The sequence below is a fragment of the Dermacentor silvarum genome, chromosome 1 (assembly GCF_013339745.2).
Source record: "Dermacentor silvarum isolate Dsil-2018 chromosome 1, BIME_Dsil_1.4, whole genome shotgun sequence".
In the NCBI taxonomy this organism is placed as follows: Eukaryota; Metazoa; Arthropoda; class Arachnida; order Ixodida; family Ixodidae; genus Dermacentor; species Dermacentor silvarum.
In genome coordinates, this window is record NC_051154.1 from 107,760,524 (window position 1) to 107,787,482 (window position 26,959).

The following is a 26,959-nucleotide window of genomic DNA, read 5'->3' on the forward strand; positions in this document are numbered from 1 at the left end:
CTGACAGTCTGACTCTGAATGAGTCTTGAGTCGCAGTCCGAATGACCCCAACTCTGCAACTGAAGAGCCTGAACTGCCGCCTACCATGAGCTCAAATGTGGACGTCATTAATGACCTACTAGGCTGCGGTGTGCCCATTCCTGCCGCCGTTACATTTGAAGAATTTGCAGACGTCGACAGCGCGGTGTTGAGTGCCGAACTGAACGATGACGAAATAATTGAGCAAGTTCTCCCACCATCAAACAGCGACTCTGTCTAGATGATGATGTGCCTATGCGGATCTGACTTGAGCCTTTGCAGTCCTTGCATCAGCGTACAGCGACAACAGAAAACCGGCAGAAATATAGGCGTACTTGGTTGTACGTAAGTGGAAGTGTGTGCAGCAACAAATTGACCACCTTTTCCTTGCACAGGGGCATTAAAACATAATTAAAATGATCTTTTTTGGGCACATTCGTTTTTTCGGACATTTGACAGTTCAGACTTATTTATGTTCCCCGTGAAGTCCGAATTATCGGTCGTCGACTGTATATAGAAGTTCGTGGCCTGGCTGCATTACACATGTCATTTTACCTTGCAAGCCTGTTTCTTAGCTTTTAATGGCTGGTTGCTTTGGTAGGACTGTACATAATGTATATTCTACCTATGGGAGCATCTAATATTATGGACAAATTAAATGCGAACTGGAAAATTCAAATCGGAGCAGAAAATCTGGATGTTTATGCTTGAGGCAGAGGACATGTTAAAATGATCCTGAACCACCTGGCTGTGAACATCTCAGCCAAATTTTGCAGTCATGCACGGCGTGTGGAGCTTGCAAGCGTACTGCGTACTGCAAGCAAACGCTGCGCATACGCACTTGCATGTAGCTGTGGTCTGCTACGTAGCGTAGATACCGCAGCTGCCGTGAGGTACCACGACTAGTCCGCTGGATGAGCGCACTGCGGCTCGTTGAGGCCAACTGCGTTTGGCTACGCTTGGCACGTTGTCGTCAACATCCAAAATCAAATTTGAACTGTGCACTATGGTGACGTTCAGTAGGCGGAGCCATTGTAAGTTAGCCCCACTCCCGTTGGTTAACCTTTGTTGTGTTCTTCCTCACCCCTCACCCTCGTTTCTGCGGCCTCACAAGGCCCAGCTTTTCCAAAGACTCTTTATTTTACCCATTCCCTCGCTTGTGTGCACAAGTGCACACATACAGACTACAGCTGTAACAGATCTGCATTCTCAGGTGGAAGTGCACCTCTTGGTTTGAAGATATGTATATATTTAGAGCATTTGTGTGCTTACTTTTCCATATCCACAAATTTCTATGAATACATATGCTATTAAATGTAAACTCAATGGAGCAGCATGTAGCAAGTATTCCCGATTTCACGTGGAAAGCCAATTAGACTGGTTGTCCAAGTGACGCCATTCACTCATTCTACTTAGAACGGATATAGGCAGCTGAAAACGCAGGGAGTGGCACTTCTGCAACCTGTGGCGATGCAGATGTTCAAAACTTAATAATAAATTACAAGCTTTAGGCAGAGCACCTAAATTTGGCCTTATATGATCACAAGAAATTACCCTACCGACTTAAAGCAGCTTTACAAAACCGTGAATATTGTTTCAGGGTCCCTTTAAACAGGCTAGCTAAATGTTTCATGCTGGCAAAGAGAAATGCACGCTGTAACTTTCATTCCATGCTATTGCAATTATGAAAGGTGATAAAATTGACTTGCCTATGATGTCGCTCCCGATGGCGTTCTCTGCTTCTGCTACGGCGTATCCTCTGTCGCTCTCTGTCCCAGCTAGAATCTCGTGATACTTCACGGCTGCCGGGGGACTCACGTGCATGGGGGCTCCTATAGTGCATAAAACACAAAATGACAAATTTGGAGTTTCATGGAAATACCTGATCACAAACCACGTTTTTTCCCATCTCGTGGCATTGAACAATCCATTAGACATGACAATACTTAATTCTGAATATGGTGGCAAAATGTGTAACAGAAAGGGAAGGTGTTCTACTACGGCAGCGGCTGCATGTGGCATGGTAGAGAGCGGCTGTGCAGCCCTATCTTGAAAGCGATCAACGGTCGGCACTGAGTCTAGGTATGCCGACGGCTGATGGATTCGTGCTCGCTATGTTCTCGCCGCTTAGTTTGCGCTGAAGCGAGAGGCAGCACGGAGGAATTCGCTTGCTATTGCTGCCGCTCTTCGCCCTGCCAGCGTTCATGTAGAAAGTGTCCGCGGTCATTGAGTGAGATGTGTGTGTTTGCCTGTGCACAAGTGACAACGTGCTTAAAGGGATACTAAACAAAACTTTTGCCGCCAAGATTTTTAGCCTAAATGAAAGCTTGGATGCTGAAATTGGTTGACACAACCCTGCTGTCAGGCAAGAAACTAGCGGGAAATAATTAATTTGTTGCATTTTTCGCAGAATACCGTGTCTAGCAGCCACACCAGGAACTAGAGGAAGTGATGCTTCTGTGACGCTATCTGTACCGGACACCGGCGCGCAAGCCATCACCTGTGTCTATCTACCCGCATGAACAGTGCCAACCGGCAGCGAATGTCGCCTCAACTGCGCATTTGCTTGCAGCCACATACTTGTTTTCGCAAGCGGAGCCTATGCCCAAGTCTTCTATATCTCCATTTGTTTTGTATGCTGCTTTTTAATGTGATCAGTAAAGCAGCTGGCATAACCCAGGAGAATGCATCTACACTGCTGCGTGCAAGGGTATGACACAAGTATCGTAGGTAGAGTGGCCTAGAATACTGGGGAGTGTCCAAAGCGCCGCGCGAATGCATGGGAGGAGCGAGGACCTTTTCTTGGGTACTCCCGCACTGCGGCGCTGCTGTACCGGACCCATGGGCTTTCTCCACTGCAGAAGCCGTGCCAAGGCGGCGGGCGTCTGCTACGAGCCTGATATTTTGGTTGCTAATAGCCAACATCGCGATAATTTGGGATATATTAAGTACCACGTTACCGCAAGGTAATACCGCAATGACTCACCGCACAGAGAACGGGTTTGCCGGCTGTGAATACGGGTACAGTAGTGTCTCGCTAAAACGAAATTCACGGGACACGCGAAAAATTTCGTTGCGGCGAAACTTCGTTGACACAAAATTAGTATGTATGTACGTACACCAAATGGCAAAGCCGCAAACGAAACCGAAACCATCGTCCGGGAAATGTATGTGATGGCGTTGGGGGCAAAGGTTTAGACGTATCGAAGGCGGTCAATAAAGTGTCAACACAGAATGGATTTCACGTAGCTGTTACAGCACTTTTCGTACATTGCGGCCGACTCCTAACTCAACACGCGTGCCTGGCCAATCACGAAACACTCATTTTGCGGCACATGCACCACCGCAATGAAGCGGTTTGAATCATCACAATTTCATCGCATATTTATGACAAAGTCAACAAGCTTGGCAAGCTTGCGCTTACCAGAAGTTTGATTTCCATAAGTCAGCCAGCCTGGATTTCTTACGCTTCACGGCAAGCAAAGCATTATGCGAGTCTCACAGTCCGTTAAAAGAGCCGTCACAATGTCATTGTTGTGGGCTCTGATAACTTTTCTGATGAGGTCAAAAGTATCCATTACATTCAAAGCAGTTGCCAGAGTCAGTGTGCCTTGCAGACTGTCATTTTCCCTCAGACGACGAGACGTCGCCATCATGTTGACAACAGCGGCTGCTTGCTACCTGCGGCGCGGGCGCCGTATCTTGAAAGCGATCTGCGATGTGGGCAACGAGCAATTAGTGCCAGTAGAGTCGTATGCGCTGTGCTTTCGACGTTCACGTTGAATCGAGAGACGGCACGGAGGTCAATTCGCTCGCTGCTATTGTCATGCCTCCTCACTACAGCGTGTTGACAGGGGGTTTCCGCGGTCATCAAGCGAGATGTGTTAATGTTTACCTGTGCGCGTAACACAGTGCTAGGCAATTTAGCTAGTAAGCGAATGTTTAGAAGTTTATAAGGCCGATAAAACTACTATCCTCAGTCCTTATAGCTGTTTACTGATCTGCTACCGTAATCGATGCTTTGCCTTTCGGGCGAAACTGCTAAATTTTTTTCCTTACGCTTTCTGTCGTATGTGCCTCCTCCTCCTCCTCCTCGAGAGAGAAATTTATGCTTCTTCGCTGGCGTAGCCATTTCAACCAGACACACCACACAGAAAACGGCAGCGATTGTGGTGATCACGTGCAGTCTTGCGCAGGCACTTGATTACCACGCGTGGCTATGTATTGCAGTGGCTCAAATCGGTACTTTGAATTTGATTTCGTTCACGAAAATTTCGTTCAAGCCGACATGCGATCGTCCCATCTTTGGAAGGGCCTTATAATTTCGCTACCCGGCAGTTCCAATTTCAGTTCAGTCCCAGTTTCGTTCTCGAAGAGTTCGTTGAAGCGGAAATGCCAAATAAAACGCTGTCGTTATGAGGAGACTTTCTCTGTACAGTATAGACCACTTATAACGTAACCGCTTATAGTGCAGGACCGGATATAGTGCGGTCTTTTCAGACTCCCGTTAATTTTCCCATAGCACTCCATGTATACATGTATCGCTTATAGTGCAGTTGCGGGAAACGAAATACCGGTTACAGTGCGGCTACCCGGGAGTACGGAAGTCAGCGGAGACGGCGAACGCTCCCCTCAAACGGGCGCCCCAATGAGTGATCGAGGAAGAAAGAGACGAAGTGGAGGAGAAGGGCACGTGGTGCGAACGAACAGCCAGTGAGGCTAAAACCAGAATCTTGAGTGCGAGTCGAGTCGTGAAATATCACGGCGCGCATAGCGAGCGAGGGCCACGAAACGGCCAATGCTCGCTTCACGATAACAAGTTTCGTTTACTGCCGTTAGGCAGTAAACGAAACTTCAGCGAGCGAGCGGGCGGCGCCGGCAAGGCGAAGGGCGCACGCGGAGACCGTGGAATGTGAGGGAGGAGGGCGGCAGGGAAGCGGATTTCGCCTTGGCAACTCCGCCGCTTCAGTGGCTCCCCTCGCCCTCCCTCGTAGCTCCCTCACTTTCGACTGTCACCGTGCGCACCCGCCGCCTTGCAGTCGCCGCCGCTACAGCCGGCCTGGCGCCAGCTCCCCGAAGTTTCGTTTTCTGCCGTTATCGGGAAGCGGGCGTTTGCCGGCGTGGGTAGTTTCGTTGGCCGGCCTGGAACAGCGCCGCTGCTTCCCTCTGCGCCATAGCCGCAGCGTGCAAGGTCAACACGTGACTAGAAAGTAGAGGAAGCATAAAGCAGAAAGAAGGGTTTACTGCCATTTTCTATGCGTGGCTGAGACGTCGGCACGTACACGGATGTTCCGGCGCAACGCAGAATCGGCGACCTTGCCATTTGAGAAAGGATGAAATGTCCGCCGTGGTTTTTTCTTTTTGGTTTGTTCGCGCGCACATTGAGGGGTCTCCCCTAAGCTTTTACTCTATGGCGGTGCCGGAGCAATGCCGGTCGGAGGCGCCGCTGCGTGATTTGGTTCGACTGTAAATTGAATGCAAACGTTCTAGCCGCATTCCTCAACTGTCGCTTATGCGTGGCGGCTCGGTGCACATGTTTTGCATATGTGCGGGCCTTGAAAATTGTTGCTTTGTTTATAGTGCGGTACCACTTATAGTGCGGACATTCGCGACTCCGGCGAATTACGTTATAAGCGGTCTACACTGTATTACTTTCTATGGGCAGCTGACGAGGAATCAGAAAATCTTCGTTGTGGCGGCATTCATTGTAGGGGGATTCGACTGTATTTTGTCTAGATTCTTCTAGCTCTCTTGGTCCGCGCTTAGGCGGCTGTTTGAGTAACACATACGGTGCGCTTACTTCATTTAGTTATGCGTGGAATGAGTAACATGAACGTGCTGCACAACAAAATAAGCTGGAGATCGCGATGACAAGCAGGAGAATGTAGGAGATATGGCTAGCTTATGCTAACGCTTTTACACCCTATCATTTCCTTTCTTTTATTTCATGCATTCGATTTGTTTTACAAGACTGCCTCCCGCGCTCTGCTGTTTCTTTAAGGCAAAATCCTTAACTGGCTCTTGGAAAGCGGAATGTGTCCGTCGACAGGGCCGCGATACCAAAAAATAAATACAAACCGCAAACTCTCGCGTCTCGTTCACTTAGTATATATACGAAAGTATCACGTGGAAAGGCACAAATGTGTGACTAAGATGACTGATGGGTCATGGCATTAGTAACTTGACATACTTGCATTCATGTCATGATTGATGATAACAATATGACGTGTGGTGCAAACTCGCATTCTTCGGCCAGAAATCCCCCTGATGGTGTGAGTGTGACGATAAGAATGTGTTGAATGCCAATCTTGATCTCAACGTGTCGAACTTACCCATATATTATGAAGAACTGAGAGCACAGGTAAAGGGTAATAATAGTAACGATAATTTCTGGGGTTTTACATCCAAAAATCCCAATATGTCTATGAGAGTCGCCGTAGTGGAGGGCTCCGGTGATCTCGACCACCTCGGGCTCTTTAACGTGTACCTAAATCCATGTACACAGGTGTTTTATGCATTTCGCCTCCATTGAAATGTAAGCCGCCGTGGTCGGGAATTGAACCCGCGTCCTCGAGCTTAGCAGTCTAACCTACCAGGTAAAGGGTACGCGAGAAATGTACGCGACGAAAAAACAAGACAAACCAAAATAAATGAAAGGCTAACAGTGCAACAGTGTACATATGCCTCATTTCATAATTATGAGTGAACGTCGGAAAAGAACGTGATGCATGCCGGATGTGCAACTCGTCTTTCGGCTTTTTGTGTTGCAAGAGCACAAACACTAAGCGAATTTTAACATGAAAGTAACTTTAGGAATATTTACTGCGTATGCTTGCTGGTTCGTACACAGCAAATATACTTACTGATCAATAATTACGTACTTGTAGTTACGTAATGAAAGAGGCAACTAATCACCAGAACATAAAGTTTTCACGTTTTACTGTTATTGAAGGAAACTATTTTAGGGATATGTAGAATCAATAGCAATATTTGTAGTGCATCAAAGACAATAATTTTCAAGACGATTTTCCACTCAATATGATGCAATCACAAACATCGCCACGCGCCATGAATGTTTGTTAGTTTACGTAAAAAATCACACGTTAAGCAATGACTATGATATCATGAGAAGTTAAATGTTGGTAATTTCAGAGAGGATTCACGGATTATTAAAACAAGGCTATCGCAGCAATAACTTTCACATAACAAATGAGTAAATGAGTAATACCTATCTATTCATTTCAATGTAGGAAGGAAAGGAAAGGTAACCACCAAAGGAAAGCTCCGTCTCTTATTCAGACGACCATGAGTGAAGAGAATGTTTCCGAATTGCGATTCCTTGAATAAAGGTACCATTTCTTTTTCCGTTCATCTCGCATTACATTAGCGTTTTTATTTTCTTTATTTCGCGTGACTGGAAAGTCGCCCCTCGCGTTACAATTGTGATCACGTTACATTCGGGTAAATATGGTATTGCACATCCGTTATCAGCCTCCTGCAGTGTGCTTACCGTGCCAGCCTGCGTTAGAACTTTTTTTATTTAATTTTTTCGGACGGTACCAGAGAGGCTTCGTTTGTGGCGGGTCGGCGTAAAATTGTGTCGTATAATCGAGGATATTAATACATTGTTTCTATGGAAGTTTTGCCGGGACCAAACCAATTCGTCGTAAAATGCGAGTCGTAGTATAACCGGGGGACGTATAATCGAGGTTCCACTGTAGTTCACTTGACTGCGCGAGTAATTTATTTTTTTCGTTACTCTTATAAGCATAGCCATGTGAATACTGTTTTTTACGTTCTTTCCTTATGTGAGCGCGTTTCTACGCACGCACAGTTACCGCATTACCGTTCCCGAACCCTAGCACCGGTGCTAGGCCGCACTGATGAGTTTGACAAGTTTTTGCATTCTCTTGCTGCCCAAGCACAAAGACAACGCTAAAAGATGGGTAAGCTCCATGCAGCACCACACTGTTGAAGTTAAATAGACTTTAAGTGCTTTGCGTGGAAACTGAACGCAAAAAAACTACAGAGCGAGGCAGACAACCCTCGCTTTCCGCGCACTTCGCGAGCACGAAAAGTCCACGGGACGGAGCAGCAGGGCACGGCAGTTACCAGAAAAAGGCCCTCGCCGGAGCCGGCGCTTTGGACACTTCTTTATTATTCTAGGTCACTCTATCGTCGGGCGAGACAAACCGTGTCATACCTTTCCGGCAGAGCCGAAGCTTCGAAGGATATGGATTCACGCTGCGTGCCCATCGCAGACAGCATGGGTACTGTCAGAGCGTGACTTTCTGTGCTCGGAACACTTCGAGGACAGTGACTATCAGACAAGCCCTGCTTTGCTACAGAGCTACGGCGAATCAGCGAAAGGGCGCTGTGGCATCGTAGTAGCAGGGTTCTTCAATACTTGTCATCTAGTCATGAAACTACCGCGTAACGCTTTGGGAGAGCTTCATATAGCGCCCGCAGTGGACGCACCACAGCGCTGGCGCAAGTAGAAGGTGGACTGGAGCAGACGCTGAATGGACGCCACAGGCGTTCTATGCGTACGCTCGCTATTGTGCAAAGGTCGACTGCCTGTATCGGTGTGTGTATATTGTCGACACAATGTGCCAATTGCCGCCCTGTCTTAAGCACGAATTTCGAAACAACTTAAACGCCTTGTTACAATGCATGCTGCTGCTGCGCGCTGACAATCCAAAAATACAGCCATCCAGAGCAGTCGAGTCTTCAGAGTTGAATTTCGATGCTTGCCACATTTTTTCATATTCTTGTTCAGTATCCCTTGAAGTTATTTGTAAGCGAATGTTTGCAGCAGTTTATGCACTTGACGAGACTACTAACGTTACTTGTTATCGCTGTCTAATAATTTGTTATCGCAATGAATGCTTCGGCTGTTTGTTGCTTGGTGTGCTTGAACCAAAGCTTGACAAACACACGAAAACACTGGCCGATTTCCTAGCTTATAACTGCTGTTTGCAGTAAAAAGAGACATGAAAATGGCTGCACGTGACCATGTAGCACGCTGGCATGTAACAAACTTCCATGCAGCTGAAATGAGTGGCACTATGCATTTAAAATAACAAATAAATAATAAATATTGGTTTCTTTCTATGTATTTGTTTCTTTTTCTACTCATTTCTTTTTCTCTCTCAGAGCCCTTCTTTCACTGGTCTTGCCTGGCCATTTTTGTGGCCACGACTGGCCCCATATTCATTGCATATTTTTAAATCTTGGTGCATGATAGTTGAGACACCCTGCATATATTTTTCAGGTTTCACGGCTCCCTTGGGGATAAAGCCTATGCAAAAACTACAAAATCATAAAAAACAATAAGATTACACTCATGTGGCTCCTCCAGGGTGTCTACCAAGTTAACATTTTCAGATTCCCTGAGTTTTCCAGGTTTTCCCTGAGCGATTTTGCTAAATTCCCTGAGTGAAACGGAACTTTCTTTTACATCAAGATGGGCTGACACCATGTTGCCTGATGCTGTCACTCTTTAGTAAGCATGTTAAAACAATGCGAAGCATCAATTGCGATAGCAAATTAGTAGAGAGCTATACGGAGTAAGGATAGTAGTTTTATCGATCAGCTGTATAAACTTAGACATGCAGCAGCACCAGCAATGCACCGAACTGTTGTCGACGCCGTCGGCGTTTTGCCCGTGTTCCCACCGAACGCGCACGGCACTGGTGACTGTTGCCTGTGCCTCTGGGGGCGGCTCGGAAGTTTTCGACGAGATCCGAACGGGACACTTGTCGAGCAGCGTCCGAAGTCTTTGCCACCTTCTCGCCTCACCACATTTTTATATAAATACGCATTTGGTGGCGCAGCTAAACGTCGCCTCCCCTCCCTCCCTCCATTACCACCAGCTTTCATTCCCTTTCAATTAAACTACAGCTAATTTAGGGACGGGCGAATAGTGGATTTGAGGTTCGAAGGGAGTAGTGATTTGATCAAATAATTTCGAATCGAATAGTTTGAACAGTATATATCACATATTACAGTAAAACCTAGTTAATTCGAATTTCACGGGATTGAAAAAAAAAATTTCCGAATTATCAGGGTATGCCGAAAACAATAAGCAAATGCTTATTACGTCAGCACGATTTTATTAGTATAATGTATGAGCAAATCCTTTCGCTATTTAGCACAAAAGCAGTGCGGAAGCTTGCAATTCTCGTCATCTCGTGACTGATTAGCTCTCGCAGCGGCGATTGAGGCCTCGCGACTTCCTTCGCAGCAAGTCTGCGGCACGCGCCATCATTTCCGACACGCTTTGCACTACCGCGCGCACATCCCGATAATTTTTTCGCCAGTAAGCTCACAGCCAACGTATCGCACGTCCATCGTGATGTAGCCGGTGCGCTTCATCCTCGACAGATTTGCCCCGAGTCAAACCGAAACAACTGCTTGTCGCAACCGCGGCCGCTATCGACACGATTATGAACGGCGACTTTGCCCACGATAGCGGCAAAAACGCCCGCGTCATGCCGCGAGCGGCAGCGCATCATGACGCGCGCGGCAAAAGCGGCAGGAATCGGAGGTTTTACGGCTTGCCGAGGGTGCCGAGAGCGACGAGGGTGACGTCACGGAGCCAATGGCAACCGGACCTCCGCCGCTCCGCGCCGCGTTATCAATCGACGATTGTCGTCTCTCGCGGTTCTATAGACTCTAGAGGGATTTCTGGACGCTGTCCGATCGCACCCTTCTCGCTCACGGTGATTCCGCGTTCCGAGAGCGCGCGAGATCATATCGCGCTGCTGCGCGGCGAGACGCGATTGCCACGGTGGACTTCGCGGCAAGGCGCTGACGCGCGGCAACTTGCCGCTACCATACCCGGCCGACGCACGCACCGAGTCAGAACGAAACTACCGTTCACTGCAACAACTTCAGACGAAATCGCGGTCGCTATCTATGCGATCATGGATGGCCACTAGCAGTAGCGCACCCAGTATCTCTGCCAGGGGGGGGGGGGGGGGGTTGACAGCTTGTCAATACCATCTAAACAGCACTACTTTCGATTTCTTCACGGGAAATTAATCGTAAAAAAAATGCGCTTTTTGCGAGTGTGCAGACGATTGCGCGTCATCTTAGTTGCAGCACTCAAATGCGTAAGGAAAGAAAAGGGGTTAAACCAAAGGGGGGGTTAAGTCGGCCTCAGGGGGGGGGGGGGGGGTTCAACCCCCGAATCCCCCCCCCCCCCCCCCCCCCCCCCGTCGTTGCGCCACTGACCACTAGGCAGCTCTTTAGGCACGCGGCCGACGTGCGCATTGAGTCAAAACGACACTAAACGAAACCGCTGCGAAAGAAACCGCGGCAGCTATCGACGCGATGATGGGTGGCGACTATGAAATCCCGCGGCCAACGCGTTGTTATGCGCGGCGGTAAACGCAATAAAGGCACAAATAGGCACGAAGCGTTGCGTCGTTGCTGTCATTCACGTACGATTTCCGCTGCTGACTATGGCCATGCGGACTCCGCCGCTTCGTTTCGGTTGTGCGCTAGCGCCGTTTCTGCTCTTCTGCGTCGCACATTTCAGGCTCTTTAATGCAAAAACATATAGCCTTCGAGATTTATGGTTGATGTATGGCAGCCATGACGCTAAGCAAAGCCTCCGAGATTTGCACCGACCTTCCGTGGCTTTTGGCTGCCTATTCGGGACCGCTGAATAATTCGAAAATATTGAATCCATGAATTCGAATCGAAGCGAATAACGAACATAGAATTATTCAATGAAATATTCGACAATACCCTATATTCGCCCATTCCTACAGTAATTTTCCCTGATAGAGGCACAAATTCCCTGAGTTTTCCCTGAGTTTTTCCAGAATATTCAAAATCCCTGAGAATTCCCTGTTTTCCCGGTTTTCCCAGGTTGGTAGACACCCTGCTCCTCCCAGTGTTTGGAAATGAGATATTATATAATAGACTTAATTACTTTTCCACCATGCTTTCAGCATGTCTTCCTGTCATTCATGCGCACAAAAGTATTTTTTAGGCAATAAACTTAACATCCACTTTCAGAAAAGAACTGGTACAGCCCATAAGAATGGCTGTGGATATGAAAGCAAACCTTATTTTAAGATTTTTTTTCACTTTTCTCAATTTGATTCAGACATCTGCGACAAATTTTGTCATTTAATCAGCTAACCGGAATGCAGACATGGCATTGCTAGTGGAAAACAACACTGACAAAATCATGTTACTGTTCCTCAAGGCATGTTAGGAAAAAAGCAGGTTGCTGACCAAGGTAAACACAAAATGGTGTTTTGAGATCCGTAAAAGTTCACAAAACGTCATTTTGCTGACTTTGGTCAGTCACTATGATTGGTCAGTCACAATGATAACAATGATTTTACCTGACCAGATGGTATTCTGTTGAACTTTTGACTACATCTTCCTTAAGGCCTATAGTACAAGTTGCTTTGAGAATGGTTGCATTTGGTCTTCTAAATTATCCTATCATGCAGTGCTGTGCCACATAAGAGTCAGACTACAGACATAAGCCTCACATCAGCTCCAAGTGTGAGGTATAACACCCAAAGTAAAATGTCTCCTTTCCAAGAGAGCTACAGAAGTCATGAGTGGTTCAGGTCAACTTCTGCATATTTAGCAGGCAAAACCTTGGCAAAGTAGCTAAGCAAGCATCCAGCACATTAGCTCATTTTTTCACCCCGAACAGCCTTTACCATTGTCATTTCTTAAACACATTTGCAGCACACCTTTGCAGCACACCCTGCATACCTCCTGCGTCTTGGTTCCGGTGATAGTGCCCTCTCACTTGCAGCAGCAGTTTCTGTTATGGTGGCTGCTGGCTCAGCATTTGGAGCTTGGGTTGCTGGGGCCAATACAGGCGGGCGCAAGGAAAGCCTGCGCTCAATCTCCTTCTGGATAGGCACAGGAATTCGAGGGAACAAGGTGGTGAACCATTCCAGCTTGGTGAGCATATGGCGCAGCATGTCACCGATACGCAGCATCTGGCCACCGCCTGCTTTTGCATCCAGTTCCTGCAACAGGACCCACACAGCAAGCGTTACCTTCAACACTGAAGCCTGGCTAGCAACAAAGAGACAAGGACTGAGCAGGCAGAACATTCCACAACAGAAAGGTTGTCGTATGCACGAGCCGCGTGGTGTGTGACTCTCGCAGTGTTTAATGTAGCAACATTTTACAGAGCGGACTGCATGACAAACTGCTGTCTATAGGAATAAGTTTAGTGATAACTTTTCACACTTGTTTCAATGAGCATGAAAGGATAAATAAGGCTTCCTATCGTACATTACATAACCGACATCCCCCCTCCATCCCACTCCGATACTAGATGGTTAAAATGAAAAACCGCAAACATAAACTTGAAAAACTTCGCAGGAAAAAACTACTAAATAGAACTAAAACAATTAAAAACATGTCAGGAGAAGTTGTGCTCGTGTTAACTGCTACTTGAGTGCTATCATAATTTTGGCTGTTCAAACATTCATGTGGCAACTCGAAATAAGTCTATATCCCATTCTGTGATTATAAGAACACATCCAAGCAGATAATGCGAAGCATATTATTATAAACATGAAGTTCTGGGACTGCAAAATGCAAGGTGAAGAATGTGTTTCACATCCCCCTTAAAGACTTCTGAAGGGACTCGGCATCGTAAATTCAAGAAGCAATGTTTGCTGACATAAGACATTTCTCGTCGGATCACAGCATATGTGTAGCACTGCTACGCATACTAAGAATGCAGCTACTGCATAATTCAGCAAACGTTATATCAGCAGAGCATAATACTATCAGTTGATCATGAATCACACTAGGACAAATTTTTCTTCAATTGAAAAGCTTTTTTTCTGAGCAACCTGTGTGGATTTCCTTTGCAGCTTTGTGCTAAAGATGGGTGAATGTGATTTTTTTTTTCTTTAGAAACTTTTGTTCCAGTTCAGCAATAATGGTTTATTACCACTTAAAATTCGGAGCAAGAAAATAATGGTTTGTTTGCATGACTTAAGAATATTAACAGTAAAACAGCATAAAATTATCTTTTACAAGAACTCAGTGATGCTCCTGATCTGCACAAAAAGACCAAGAAAAAAAGTATGTGTGCTGTTATTCAAACAGCAAGTAGTTTTAAAAATTTCAGTGTAGAAGCACGGCTCAGGATCAATACTTAATTTCTATTGCCCTTAAGTTTGCATATCAGCGTGATCAAGAGAGACTGCCTAGCTAGGAAGCGCTTCATCTGATCAATTATATGGGACTCCCACGCTCACATGCTTGCCGCCCAATGAAAACCGCAATAAAGATGTTGCCACTTTTAAAATGACAGCAAGCCTACGTGCATTTACAAATGAGGAAGCACAGATGAGCCAGAAATGTAAGGCAAAGCATGGACAACGAACTCCTGAGAAGGTGGCCAACCTGAACCAAAAACAATTTTCTTTTAGGTTTTGTTCTGGATTTAAAAAACTAATGGACAACAAACTCCTGAGAAGGTGGCCAACCTGAACCAAAAACAATTTTCTTTTAGGTTTTGTTCTGGATTTAAAAAACTAAGCTCTGGTTCAGTTCCGGTTCATGCAAAAATGTTTTATTCAGTTTCCAGTTCTGTAGTTAGATAGTTTGGTAGAGTCACTTTGGAAATGCAAGTTTACACAAGCCAGTCAACACAAGCGCAGCTCCTCACAGGTTAAAAAAGAAAAATCTTACTGCAACGTGGATTAAAAAACACTTAAACATTTCGAAATCCGTAACTATGTAGCACCAAGCCACACACCTCAGTCTATTAATAATAGATGCTTCACCTCCAATGGTTTACCAATTATTCCACACATGCATAATGCAGACACTATAAACAGTTTAACAAGTATGTTTCTAATGCATGTTAAAATTCTTGAATAGAATAGAAATAAGTTAAGCATCGGAGGCTTCATAACAGTGGCAAAGGCTAGCAAAGCAGTTCAGCTACCATCGAGAGCTGAGCTCAAATGCAGTAATTCCCAACTTTGCATGGGAATCAAAGAATAGCAATCCTCGTGCATACGCATCCTTTCTGGTCACCATTTTGAAATGCAGGCCCATGGGCCAAGCTAGCAGAACTTGCAAAAACCTGCAACAACAACACCACTGGCTACCACAGGATGCATAAAACACTTCCTCCTTCAATATACATGCACCCTCTCCCTTGGCAAGCAGACATTGCTAAGTGGCCTGGCCAACTGTTTCAAAAACCTGTTCTCCCAACTCTCTCCAGCTGCCTTCCATCATATCCCTTATCGGCAAGCCTCGCTAAAAAAACACTGCACTGCTGTGTTGCCTTCCATCAGGTGTACTTGCCCGATTTCGAGCGCAAGGCACGTGTGGGTGTGCGGGCGCAGCCAGCCCGGAACCACTGAAAAAAGAGGCAGAGGCACATCAAGAGCAGCAGCTACACTCGCCGTATAGGGGGAGTGTTACTTTTGCTGCAGGGCTGCCTTGCTTGGCTGGCACAGCCATTGCCATCCGGGTGGACTTGCCTCCGTTTCAGCTCGTTCAGGGGGGCGCACTTGCCATGGTCGAGCCTAAAGAAGCCTACGCGTGCAACATCGCCACTGCTGCTGCTGCTGCTGATCAGGTTGGGCAAACACCACCATAAGTGCCTGTTTTGACTCATGAGTACTGCAAGTTGTGAGAGTCAAGAACAAAAAAAGTACCTAGCAAATTTCAAGATATGTCTGTTTATCGAGTTCATTCATGTGAGGTGCAGTAGCATTTTACAAGTGTTGGTGGCTAACAAAACCTGCAGAAACTGTGAAGGCTCTACGAAGATCAATATTTAGGCTTTCTATTTTTGAGAAATATAAGCCCACTTATACCTGGCTCCGGTATATGCTGTATGACACTGTTCACATAAAAAAAAGTAGAAGCGTCATACTGAAACTGCCATTCAAAAGAGCATGAGTTCCATATGCCTGTGCTTAATTAAAGGGGCTCTGAAACACTTTTACAACTAAACACAGAATGGCATCACTATTAAAGGCCATTGACTCATGAATCTCATGGCGAAAAAGCTTTTCGAATAAACACAGAATGGTGTCACTATTAAAGGCCATTGACTCATGAATCTCATGGCAAAAAAGCTTTTTGAATCCTTCAAGCTTAAGTGGAGTTTTCTCACTGATACGTGGCTTTCTCTCTTTTTGTCTCCGCTAGCATGCTGGAAGCTACAACGGGCAGAAGCCCAAGGGGGCGAAGTCTCGCCCAAAAGTTCAGTGCCTCGACATCAAAAGATCTCGTCACGGTACCCTGTGGAGGCTGTGGTAGAATAGGCTACGCAGCACGCCCCTGCTATCTCGAAGGCCGTGTGCATAACACGCAACTGTCATGCGTAAACCAGTAGTGCAAAGATGAAATTATTTTTCTGTCTTATTGAGATCGCAGACATACAGTCGAACCCACTTATAACCATCTATCAGTTATAACGACCACATTTCAGTGCATTTATGATTTTCTGACGCTGTTTATTGAAACTGCTTCCAGATATAGTGAACGTTTTTTAAATCGCTACACTATTACAATGAATGCTTCAAATCCGGTCACTGCAAAATGAGGGCTCACGCAAAAAACCAAAGCACAATCAAGTCAAACTGTGACAATGACACGGCCTTCAAGGTGAGTGAGCGACCGTCGCATGTGGATTTGGGAAGCCGTGATGAAGGCGTGGAAGAAGGTCAATTGCTTTCAAGGCGGAAGCGTACAAGCATAAAGTGCATGGCATGGGGCGGGCACTGGCGCGTGCGCTAGTGCGATATCGGATGCCACGACGGTGGCACTCTCGTTTTTGCGCAATTGTCTGTGCGGCTCCACGTGCATTACACCTATTTAAACTATTCGGAACAACCATCTATGTCCTCCATGCATCATGGGAACAAGGGCCACTCAAGCATTGCTATCATTTCACACGGCCCGAGTCAACGAGAACGCTCCGGCTGCACCAAGCACCACCGCCACACAATGTAGCAAAGGGTTGGTGATTACTAAGCCGTCATCAGATCACAGCTCGTCGACGCTTCGTCCACACATTGTCGATTGTGGATAACGGTTCGTGGTGACATTCTACCTTAATTTTTTTGCCTGAAGTGCCATAGATAATGTAACCTTACGGCTCTTGTGTGACTGATGCACCGCAGTCGTAACGCCGACACCACGATGTCCGAAACATACGCAGAATGCCGGCATGCCGCAGATTTTTCAAAAGTTAACGCTTCCAGCCAACTGAAATGCTTCGCTCTCGTGTGCAGAATACTACAACCATGTCCCGTTGGTAGTACAATATATCACAAGCTCTTGAATAAAAAATGGCGGCTTTGCTCGCAGTTTCGAAATGACGGGAGATCGGAACCGGTGCAGTTTTGGAAGAGCTATAAAACGCCGCATTTCGTTTTTTAGTCGGACGTTTCTAACGGAAATTTGCAGCTAGGTGCGGGAACGCAATGGGTACAAATATAACACAGAAAATCTGGTTTCCGGACCGAAGTGCTGCAGAATTGTAACTGCTGACACCAGCTTCAGTGTCGTTAATTTTTGAGTTTTTAAGGTCGAGTCCATATTAACGTACTGATATAACGACCGCTTTTTGTGGCTATTGAGTTCGTTGTAAGCGGGTTTGATTTTGTGTATGTTTCATTGATTTAACTCAAAATTAGCAATTATTCATTACTGAGAATCTTCTGGCGATCAAGAAATCAGCCAACAGCCGTTGGTGGGTCCAGCTGCTTGTGATGACGCTGCATGAGAACATTACGGAAACGAGAGCAAGCAATTTTTCATTGTTTTCAACACGAAAGTGTAAATTCCCTGCTGCATGCAGAGCAATATTTGGCTTGCATGTTTACAGGTGCCTCTTGTACAGATCAACAGCGTTTTTTTTACTATGCTCAAACAATGTTTCAGATTATTTATACTCAACATTTTTAACAAATGTGTTATGTATCAAGAGGCAGGCTTTCCTGGGGCACGTCTACCAGACTCACTCCTCATGCAGAGGGGTTAGCTTCAACTTTAAGTCGCATGATAGGCAGTGACAATCTCACAGCCCGGGGAAGTGAATGGCCTAAATTGAAGAGAAACCCAAGTAATTTGTAACAGACTCTAAAGCAGAGAAGAGAAAGAATACAAACAAGAACACTCAACAAGCTCCAGCTTATGAGTGGTGCCAAAGAGACATCTCTTTATACACTAAAGACACAAGCCAAATGCCAGTATGCCCTCTGGACAGTTCAACAGGCACACAAGACATGCTGCATACATGCATTATATTTACAATGTTCTACTTAATAAAGTTAGTTTCGCCACCAAAAACTTCACACACCCTGAACATGCTTCACACACCCTGGACATTTAGCTTCCCAAATCTGTTACTACCACTAGCAATGATCAAACTTGATGCAGACATTAGAAACAGTTCTTAAATGTAAGTTTCATGCACAATTCTAAGGGTAGCAGTGCACTGTACAAGTTCTATACAATCTGGCTACATCTTTTTCTTGAGTCCACCCTAACGACAACCTGAATCTAAAGTTTGTATTGTTTCTTCTCTCAGTGCAACTTCAAAAAAAAAAAAAAAAATTTCATTTCCAGTGAATTGCCGTAGGTCGATGCTTCTAAACTCCCCACCACAAAACACTTTTTGTTAGCCAAGCCAGAGCTTATGACGAAGCAATCCAATGTGCAAAAAAGTAAAGAATACAAGAGCGCAGCAGCCAACCAGCATGCCACAGCAGCACAGGTAACTGCCTGCAATGTCGCGACATGTTTCCCATACCCAGGGTGCCTGCACCACCATTAGAGGTGCTTTCTTTCGCACCCATTTCTGGCACAGGGTGCCCTCACACATGCCACATGGACACAGGATAAGAGACTACCTAATTTCATCATTTATAGACTAGTGCCACAATGGTACTGGATGTAACAATTAGGCCTAACCAATAAATTTTCTGTATTAAAATATGCAGTGCAATATCATGTATCTATTGTAAATGCCTTCACAAATAATCACCTTGCACTGAACTTTCTAAAAGAATACAGAAGTCTCAACAGTTAACAAACATGGAGCTTTCGGACAAGTTCTATGATGTCATTTTTTGTCACAGCTAAACATTCAACCCCAGCTTCTTGTGTCCTCACATTATGATAAACTTGCAGTCAAAAGTTTACAGTAGAATCTCAGTGATACAATCATGGTTGATATAAATTTCAGGATACAGAATTGTAAAATTCACCTACTGAACTGCATTGTGCTCCATGTTCAAAATTTTATGCAACATGGAAGCTCTTCCGCACCCTTCTTGACGGTATGAATCCAAGAGCCATGACCACCAGCAGTAACATGGAGAGGAAGCCACAATGTGCAGTTGGCCGGTCCTTTCATTGTCTTCGAGGCACTTTGCATGACTCAACTGTGCTGTTATTCATTCGTGCTTTCGCTGTATGACCCGGAAAATGGGCCAGTCTGTCAGTTTGGTTTGCCATTCATACCACATCATTTCCTATATCCCCATGCACCCATGCATCACCAATGCGACAACCGATATTCATGCCGTCTGCATTCTGTAAATATCAAGCTGCAAAAGCCTCCACACTGCTGAGCTAGTGTGAATGGGTTTGTGCGTTAGGCTATGGTCATGATCACAAGTATCAAGCCACAAAAGTTGACGACCAGTGCAGTAGCGACAAAAAGCAAAACACAGCAGCTGCAATGCTACTTAACGTGGTCATTATAGGGTTAGCCGTGGCACACAAGAACATTTTGGAAGGTGGATCCATCCACTTTTACAGCTTCCAGAATTATTTGCTAGTAGACCGCAAACTGAAATTTTGCAATGTGTGTCGGATATTGTTGTGACCATGGACAAAGTTCTGATATCCCAACTTTTTGAGTGCCGTTTGACCACTAAAGCTGTACAGAAGACATTTTGCCCGACTCGGCTACAAATAACTCTTGGCCACTGGCTTGTTGTCTAGGGTGACAAAACTGACCAAGCAGCTTGGTTGAAAAGGTGTGAAGAAATTCAAAGGTGACGTATCCAACAACCGAGATACACGCAAATACAAGATTTAATTGTATCTAATAAGACTTGCTGTTGGGTTATAGTTGACATAAGGCCTTTTAGTGCAATCAAGGAAACAAAAGGACTGAGAAGGAGAAGAAAAAGACAGTGGACGCCGTCCACTGTGTTTTAGAGGAAGACAGTAGCACTCACCCAGTCCACTGTCTTCTTCTCAGTCCTTTTGTTTCCTTGATTGCGCTAGAATGCTTTATGAAGATTTAGTTGCTTTAGGACATTTAATGCAGTCAATCAATCAATCCCAAGATTTACTGGTGATGAGCAGCACTTTGCACTATGGTTTCTCGTGTGCAGACGGGAATCGGCAAATTGAATTCCCACTGCGTGACCTAAACTGCGGTGACAGTGATGTGTGGTGGCCCAGCCTCATGTGTTACACCCAATAACAATCAACGTCTTCTACAATGTATTCACATACAATATACTTATGGATATATTAGACAACTCTTAGTTTTGACTACCTATATTATTCCTGCAATGAGCTTCACTTTCAACAGAACCAGCTATAGCAGACAATCGACCACGATTGACAAAATTTCTGGCAAATTTTGTCTAGATGGCACATATACAACATAGTACTTTGCTGCGGCAATGTGTGCATGTAATAGTGCAAAAATACTTTCATTTAAAGAATGAACACAGTAGTAGTGGCAACCTTGCCTCAATGATGCGCTGCGCGACACCCTGCTGGCTAATGCCGACTTCTTCGTATGACCAGACAAGTGGCTCACACCGCAGCCCACAGCTGTGGGCTCAGTGCTGAGGGTGCCATTAGGCACAGCCCGCTTCACTTTGGAGAAGCCAAGGGGAATGGCCTTTAAAAGATTGCAAAATGCATCTTTTTGAGGGCACTTTACCTTCTCACCTAATTCATTCGCACAAAAAAGGTAGGCTGCTATTCGCGGCATTCAAGCTGTGAAGCGCGAAATGCAGTCAAGCTGTCTCACATGCAGTGCAGCAGCCACTGGAGGTGGGCTTCAATTCGAACTTGCCTCGTACCACAGCTCCTGCTCGTGCTAGAGGTTTGACAGTAGTTGTCATGAAAGATAAAATTAAGACATCAGTTAATTTGATTGACAATAATTTCATGTTTAAGAGAAATTGTAGCCGACGTGTGTGTTGATGGCGGTAACGCAATCAGGCCACCCAGCATGGCCAGGAGCTGGCTGCAACAATAGAAATATAGCTTGAACCTATTTTCTCTCGCAACAGAAAAATCTTGCCGTTGTGTGGGGAAACTGCCACTTGTTGGCAGCCAGCATCTCTAAAACAGCAAGGCGCTGTGCTGCTAGTGTGTTTGTACCATTACTGTAAATCCTCTTTTCTTTATTTTCAGTTTTTCAGCATTATTGCAATTGCCTCCGGGTTCGAATAATCAAACAATAGACAGCGACACATGTGAAGTTCCACCATTTCACAACATATCCCAGTCCTAATTTTGATAGAACGGACTTCAGATATAAGGACCTTTCTCATTGGATCTTTACAGTCCACTGTAATGAGTGTTGACTGCACTGACAACATGTAGCAAGATAGCTGAAGTGCAAGATTGAGCAAGAGTATTTATATTTAACCCTTTGAGTGTCGGGTTTTTTGGGAGGTGACACACCCCCAGTGTTGGGCTCTTTGCTCGAATATTATAAAATGAACACAAAGTTTATTTTCCGTTATACAGAGTGAAAAAAGTGACACTGATAATGGTAAATCCACTTTAGTATGCTCATCACATTCCTAGCTTCATTTTGTATCTCCTACTTAGTATCGCCTACTTATCGCGTAAGCGTGGCTTTCGCGATAGCACTGCCGTTGTCAGGGTAAAAAAGAGCTATAAATGTACAACAGATGGCCAAACATGCAAGAGTGGTAGCCTTGTGCTAAGGTGTGAATATCTGAACGGAGAATCGCCGTGGTAGCGGTGCACATAGTCTAGGAGACACCCCTCTCTTCTGCGAATGTGCGGTACATTTGGCATAACCACGCCCATGAAAGGTTGCGTTGCGCAGTGTGCTAACAAAAGCCTAGACTGAGCAGACCCAGAGAGATGAGAAAATATGCTTCTAGAAATATACAAACGATGGCAGAACTACCTCAGAGCTCACCAACATTTTGTTGCTGCGCACATCCGACTAGAGGGAGTGGAGGACGTATGGGTACATCAGTGACACTGAAAGGGTTAATAAAGCTTCTCTCCCAAAGGCAACAGAATTTTTCTTCGGAATTCCCTTCTTTAGAAGGCGTGATTATTTGTACATTTTTGTGGTACATGGTGTGCCCGAAAAATCGATCAGTGATTGAGCTGGACCTTTCCAAGATGTGAACAAATTTCCGTAAATCCATTTCTGCTGCCTCAACATATTAATTTCAATTGTCCTGGATAATGTGAATCTTTTACATGGCCATGAGAGATTTGTATTGCTGAGATTCTACTGTATGTCCACCAGGAGCTGTGCATCTTAAATAAACCAGGAACTCATTAGCTGCAAAAGTGGTAGAATGCCATTGAATTTATCAGCGCAGTACCACAAAAAAGCTTAAACGCAAACTCCTGTGTCCATGTGGCACAGGCATTATAATGTGATCACTTAAATACTAAGTTCTTTTTTCTTAGTAAAAATGCAATTTGTCAAGTTAAAATTTTCATCTCACCTTTTCCCCCATTTTTGAATATTTGAATCTCAAGTAAAGACGTGTACACCACTACCACCCATTCTTTAAATTTAAAAAGGATTTACCTATACTTGTACTTTGCCTATACCAAGCAAATACAGTGACTTTCCAAGAAAAAATAAAGACAAACTCAAGGTGAATAATACCAGCAGCAGCAACAGCAGCAAACAAAGAAAAAAAAAAAAAGGGAAAGAGGAACGACTGTCTTTTATATTACATCAAAAGTCTATAAAAGGAAAGACCACCTGGGGGAGCAGGCTGTTAGCACATTTGCACATCAGTGCAATTAAATTTTAGCTTTCTGGTGAACTGCACTGCGGCATACAATAAGTTTGTATGCAGACATGACTGCGCAATGAGAAGTTTCATCTTTCATTATTCGTAGCAAGGAAGGCCAAGATACTTTGTATCTTTGTAGCATACTCCCCCAGGGAGTAGCAAGGGTGTTTTGTTGAGGCAGCAGTAAGGTTTGCGACAGATTTCACACAATAAGCTCTTGTGCATGTTAGGAACCAGCAAAACCAAGAAACACCATGTTTACAACACATGTACATACCTCATCATCATCAAGGTACGGTTCATACCAATCAATAAGGTCTGCAGGTGGCTGTGTGAACCTGAAAATGAGTGCAATATTGAGCAAAAGGCAAGATTGTCTGATAAGTACAGTGTACCTCACAGGGCCATTGAAGTATTACAAACAAGCAAGCAAACAAACAAATGCTTTCTGCATAGTAATGATTTCCGGACTATTTCACTCCGAAAACCAAAAATGAACTGCGGAAGAGCGTAATTGCCACGCCTTTAGCAGACGGCCACAAGTGACTCGGCATTTAGGTCTCGCTGCGCGCGTGAAACGAGCATCCTTATCAAGCCGCAATCTTGCCGAAACTCTGTGAACATGCTGGCTTCTATTGGGCGCTGCGTGTGGGCTAACGTGCCTGCTCAAAACAGTGTCACAAATCTTGCTCAAGGTCTCAATACGATGTGACCACACTGATGCATCACTGACAGCATCCTAAATGAAGGCAAAACAGAAGACACCAATTCCCAGCTCACCACTACCGTGTGAGGACCAACAAAGTGGCACCGAGCAGCCGAGCAAGCAAGTGTGAGTGTTGATGGACAGAAAGAAAGGGGGAAAGATAACAGGGCACAGCCCGACAAGGTGTCTGGCTCGGCTAGCGAGCTGCTGTCGGGTGAAAAGAGAGTGCAAGCGCCGATGCTGACACTGCCCCGTTGCCTTTTCCCTGGTATATTCCAAGTCTAGATGTTAAAATATTCATAGTCAGGTGGGAAAAAAAAAAAAAAAAAACATTGCGAGATAAGGAGCAAAAAACACATGAGTTGACACCACAGCCTCAAAAAAATATTTTTGACTTAACTTATATTTCTAGATATCAGAGTTACGCTTACGGGCCAAGGCTCACCGCAAGACCGATCGAGTAGGCGCGCCCGCTACGCTAGGGCTAACCGGGTAGCAGTCCGCCAAGTGCGAGAACGAGGAGTCGCGAGAACAAAGGTGCGTTAATGAGGATTACTGTATTTTGATTTCACAATGCCGACTACAAACATATGAATTATAAATTTTTCCTAAGGCTGGTTTTTCTTTGACGAAACACTACAGCCTTTCTGGCTGAGGGTTGAGAAATTATTTTTATGTGACTTTGAGCCCAATTACCTAAACCAAGTCAAGTTACACTAAAAATGTTTTAATATCACACAAATCATAATGCAGCTGACCTGAAAGCTATGTTGGCCTATGATGACATTTTCCATGTCTCAGCAACAAATGATATCAGAAATTGCAGATTACAGCGAGAAAAATGTTACATAGCAGACAACGCCAAATGCATTACTGCGACGTATCAAAGCAATACCCTTCAAGTTTGTGGTTCCCTTATCTAAACCGAGTTCACAGTTGCTTGTGGGACGACAATGTTACGCTGATAATTTTAAGGGACACTAAGAGCAAGCATATTCAAAAGCAAGCAAAGGAGAAGTGAGCTTTTGTAAGCAAGAAGAGAAATGTTGTAGAGCATGGGTTCTCAAAGTGGGTTCCACGAACCATTGATAAATTTTCCCTGGTCCCGCGCTCGACAAGTGGCGAAAACGGCGAACACGAGATGTGCTCGATCCAAAGAACCTCCATTACCCATGCGCGAGTGTCAAAAAGCACATCACAGTGTGTAACAGCAATGCGCAAACTGCGCAATAAATACGCAAGCAGCTGGTGGCCACCCAACCACTGAGAACAAACAGGCAGCGGGCCTAAGCTTTCGCACTTGAATCTCGGAGGCCAGAGCTTACCACCATGCGCCTTTCTCCTATTTATAGACAGGGTACTAGGTGCCGATAGCATGCGCACTGAAGTATACGTTGGAGGAGTTAAAAAATATATATGTATATGCGCGGAGCACCCCCAATGTGCGCCGCAGAAGAGCAAGAACGGCGTTAGCGTCCAACTGAAATGAAGCGGTGCAGTCCACATCACCGTGGTCCTCAGCGGCAATCGTACACGGCACGCGACTGACAGCAACGCCAGAGCGCTTCGTGCCCAATTGTGCCTTTAAAGCCTTTATTCTTGCGTTTATCGCAGCGCGTAACACCGCGTTGGCAGCTAGCCGCGTGCCTCCATAAGTGCGTAGTTGCCATCCATGATCCGTGTCGATAACCACAGCAGTTTCGTCCACAGCGGTTGCGGCAAATAGTAGTTTCGTTTTGACTTGGTGTGCGTGTCGGCTGCGTGCATTCACAACTGTGTAGTCGCCTCCCATGGCAGCATCAATAGCGACCGCAGTTTTGTCCGCACTTCTTGCAGCGAACTGTAGTTTCGTTTGGACTTGGTGCGTGCGTCAGCCGCCTGCCTTCTGAACCGCAAGGTCGCCGTCCATGATCGCGTCTTTAGCGCCCGCATTTTTGTCCGCAGCAGTTGCGGCAAGCAGTAGTTTCGCTTTGACTCAGTGCAAACCTGCCGAAGATGAAGAGCACTGGCTACATCGCGATGGACGGATAATTTGTTGGCTAGCAGCTGAGTGGCGAAAAAATAATCGGGATGTGCGCCTGTTGGTGCAAAGCGCGTCTCAGATGAAGACACGTGCCGCGAAGGATGTCGCAAGGCCTTTACCACTGCTAGCTAATCAGTCATGAGATGACGAGAATTTCAGCTTCCGCACTGGTCTTGTGCTAAATAAAAACAAGATTTGATGATTCATTGAGTAAATAAAAGTGTGTTGACGTAGTTCAGCATTTGTTTATTGTTTTCTTGGTACCCTCGATAATTCGACATTTGGGTAATTCGAAGGGGGGGGGGGGGAGGGGGGGGGTTCCTTGGCACTTTATGGAGCTTAGCAGGGTTCCCTGGGATGAATGTACCTGAGAACCCCTGTTGTAGAGCATTAGCACCACCGAAATGAAAATACAAAATCGGCTCCTGGTGTTTTACGTCCCTATTTATTATTGGCAAATAGTAAAGATGAATAGTTATACAGTTAAACCTGCCTATAACGAACCTCCATATAACGAATTCCTGGATATAAGTAAGTTTTTCTATTCCCCGCCATTACTCCATAGAAGCACATGTATTTGAGACCTCTACGTAACTAACGAAGTGGCAGCGGGAGACCTCAAAATAACGAATGTTCCCCGCCGACAACCTAGACATTTTGCCCCAAATTTAGGTTTAAAAAAACTTTTTTTTTCCAACACGCTGGCAGCACGTTGGTTACTGCGCTCTCTCTTTGGTTACTGCGCAAGTCTTTGCGCTTCACTTCACTAACCTGACACTAGGTCACTAGGTGACACTATATGACGCTACGACGCCATCGTGTCACTCGCTCTTCATTTCCGACACCTTGTGCTTGTGCGAAACGACACACGTCCACGCATCCAGTACCTGGTGTGACATTCCAAGGATGACTGCTTCGACGAAAATAGAAAACGGGTGCGCGTTAAAATCGAGGGCACGTTAGAATCGAGTGAATATGGTAAGCGTTCTTTTTTCGAATTTTCGTGCCGAACCTGCATACAACGAAATCCTCTTTATAACGAAGTTTTTCGGGAATTTGTCACTTTCATTATATCCAGGTTTAACTGTATAACACAAGTAAAAACTGTTCGAAAACTCACAAAAAATTCCATTAAGACTGTCTGATCAGAGCAAAATAAATTTTGCTCAC

The 26,959-nt window shown here is 45.3% G+C and overlaps 1 protein-coding gene across 3 annotated transcripts in view; it reads right to left on the reverse strand.

Annotated features, from left to right (window-relative positions):
• LOC119434575 (pre-mRNA-splicing factor 38B) overlaps window positions 1–26,959 on the reverse strand; it is a 41,569-nt gene that overhangs the window by 1,398 nt on the left and 13,212 nt on the right. For all 3 annotated transcript variants that reach the window (XM_049672040.1, XM_037701715.2, XM_049672043.1), the window contains 3 exons: window positions 23,338–23,398; window positions 12,769–13,031; window positions 1,728–1,850 (listed from right to left, as the gene is read on the reverse strand). In XM_049672040.1, the coding sequence (XP_049527997.1) occupies window positions 1,728–1,850; window positions 12,769–13,031; window positions 23,338–23,398 (447 nt within the window). The remainder of the gene's footprint in view (window positions 1–1,727; window positions 1,851–12,768; window positions 13,032–23,337; window positions 23,399–26,959) is intronic.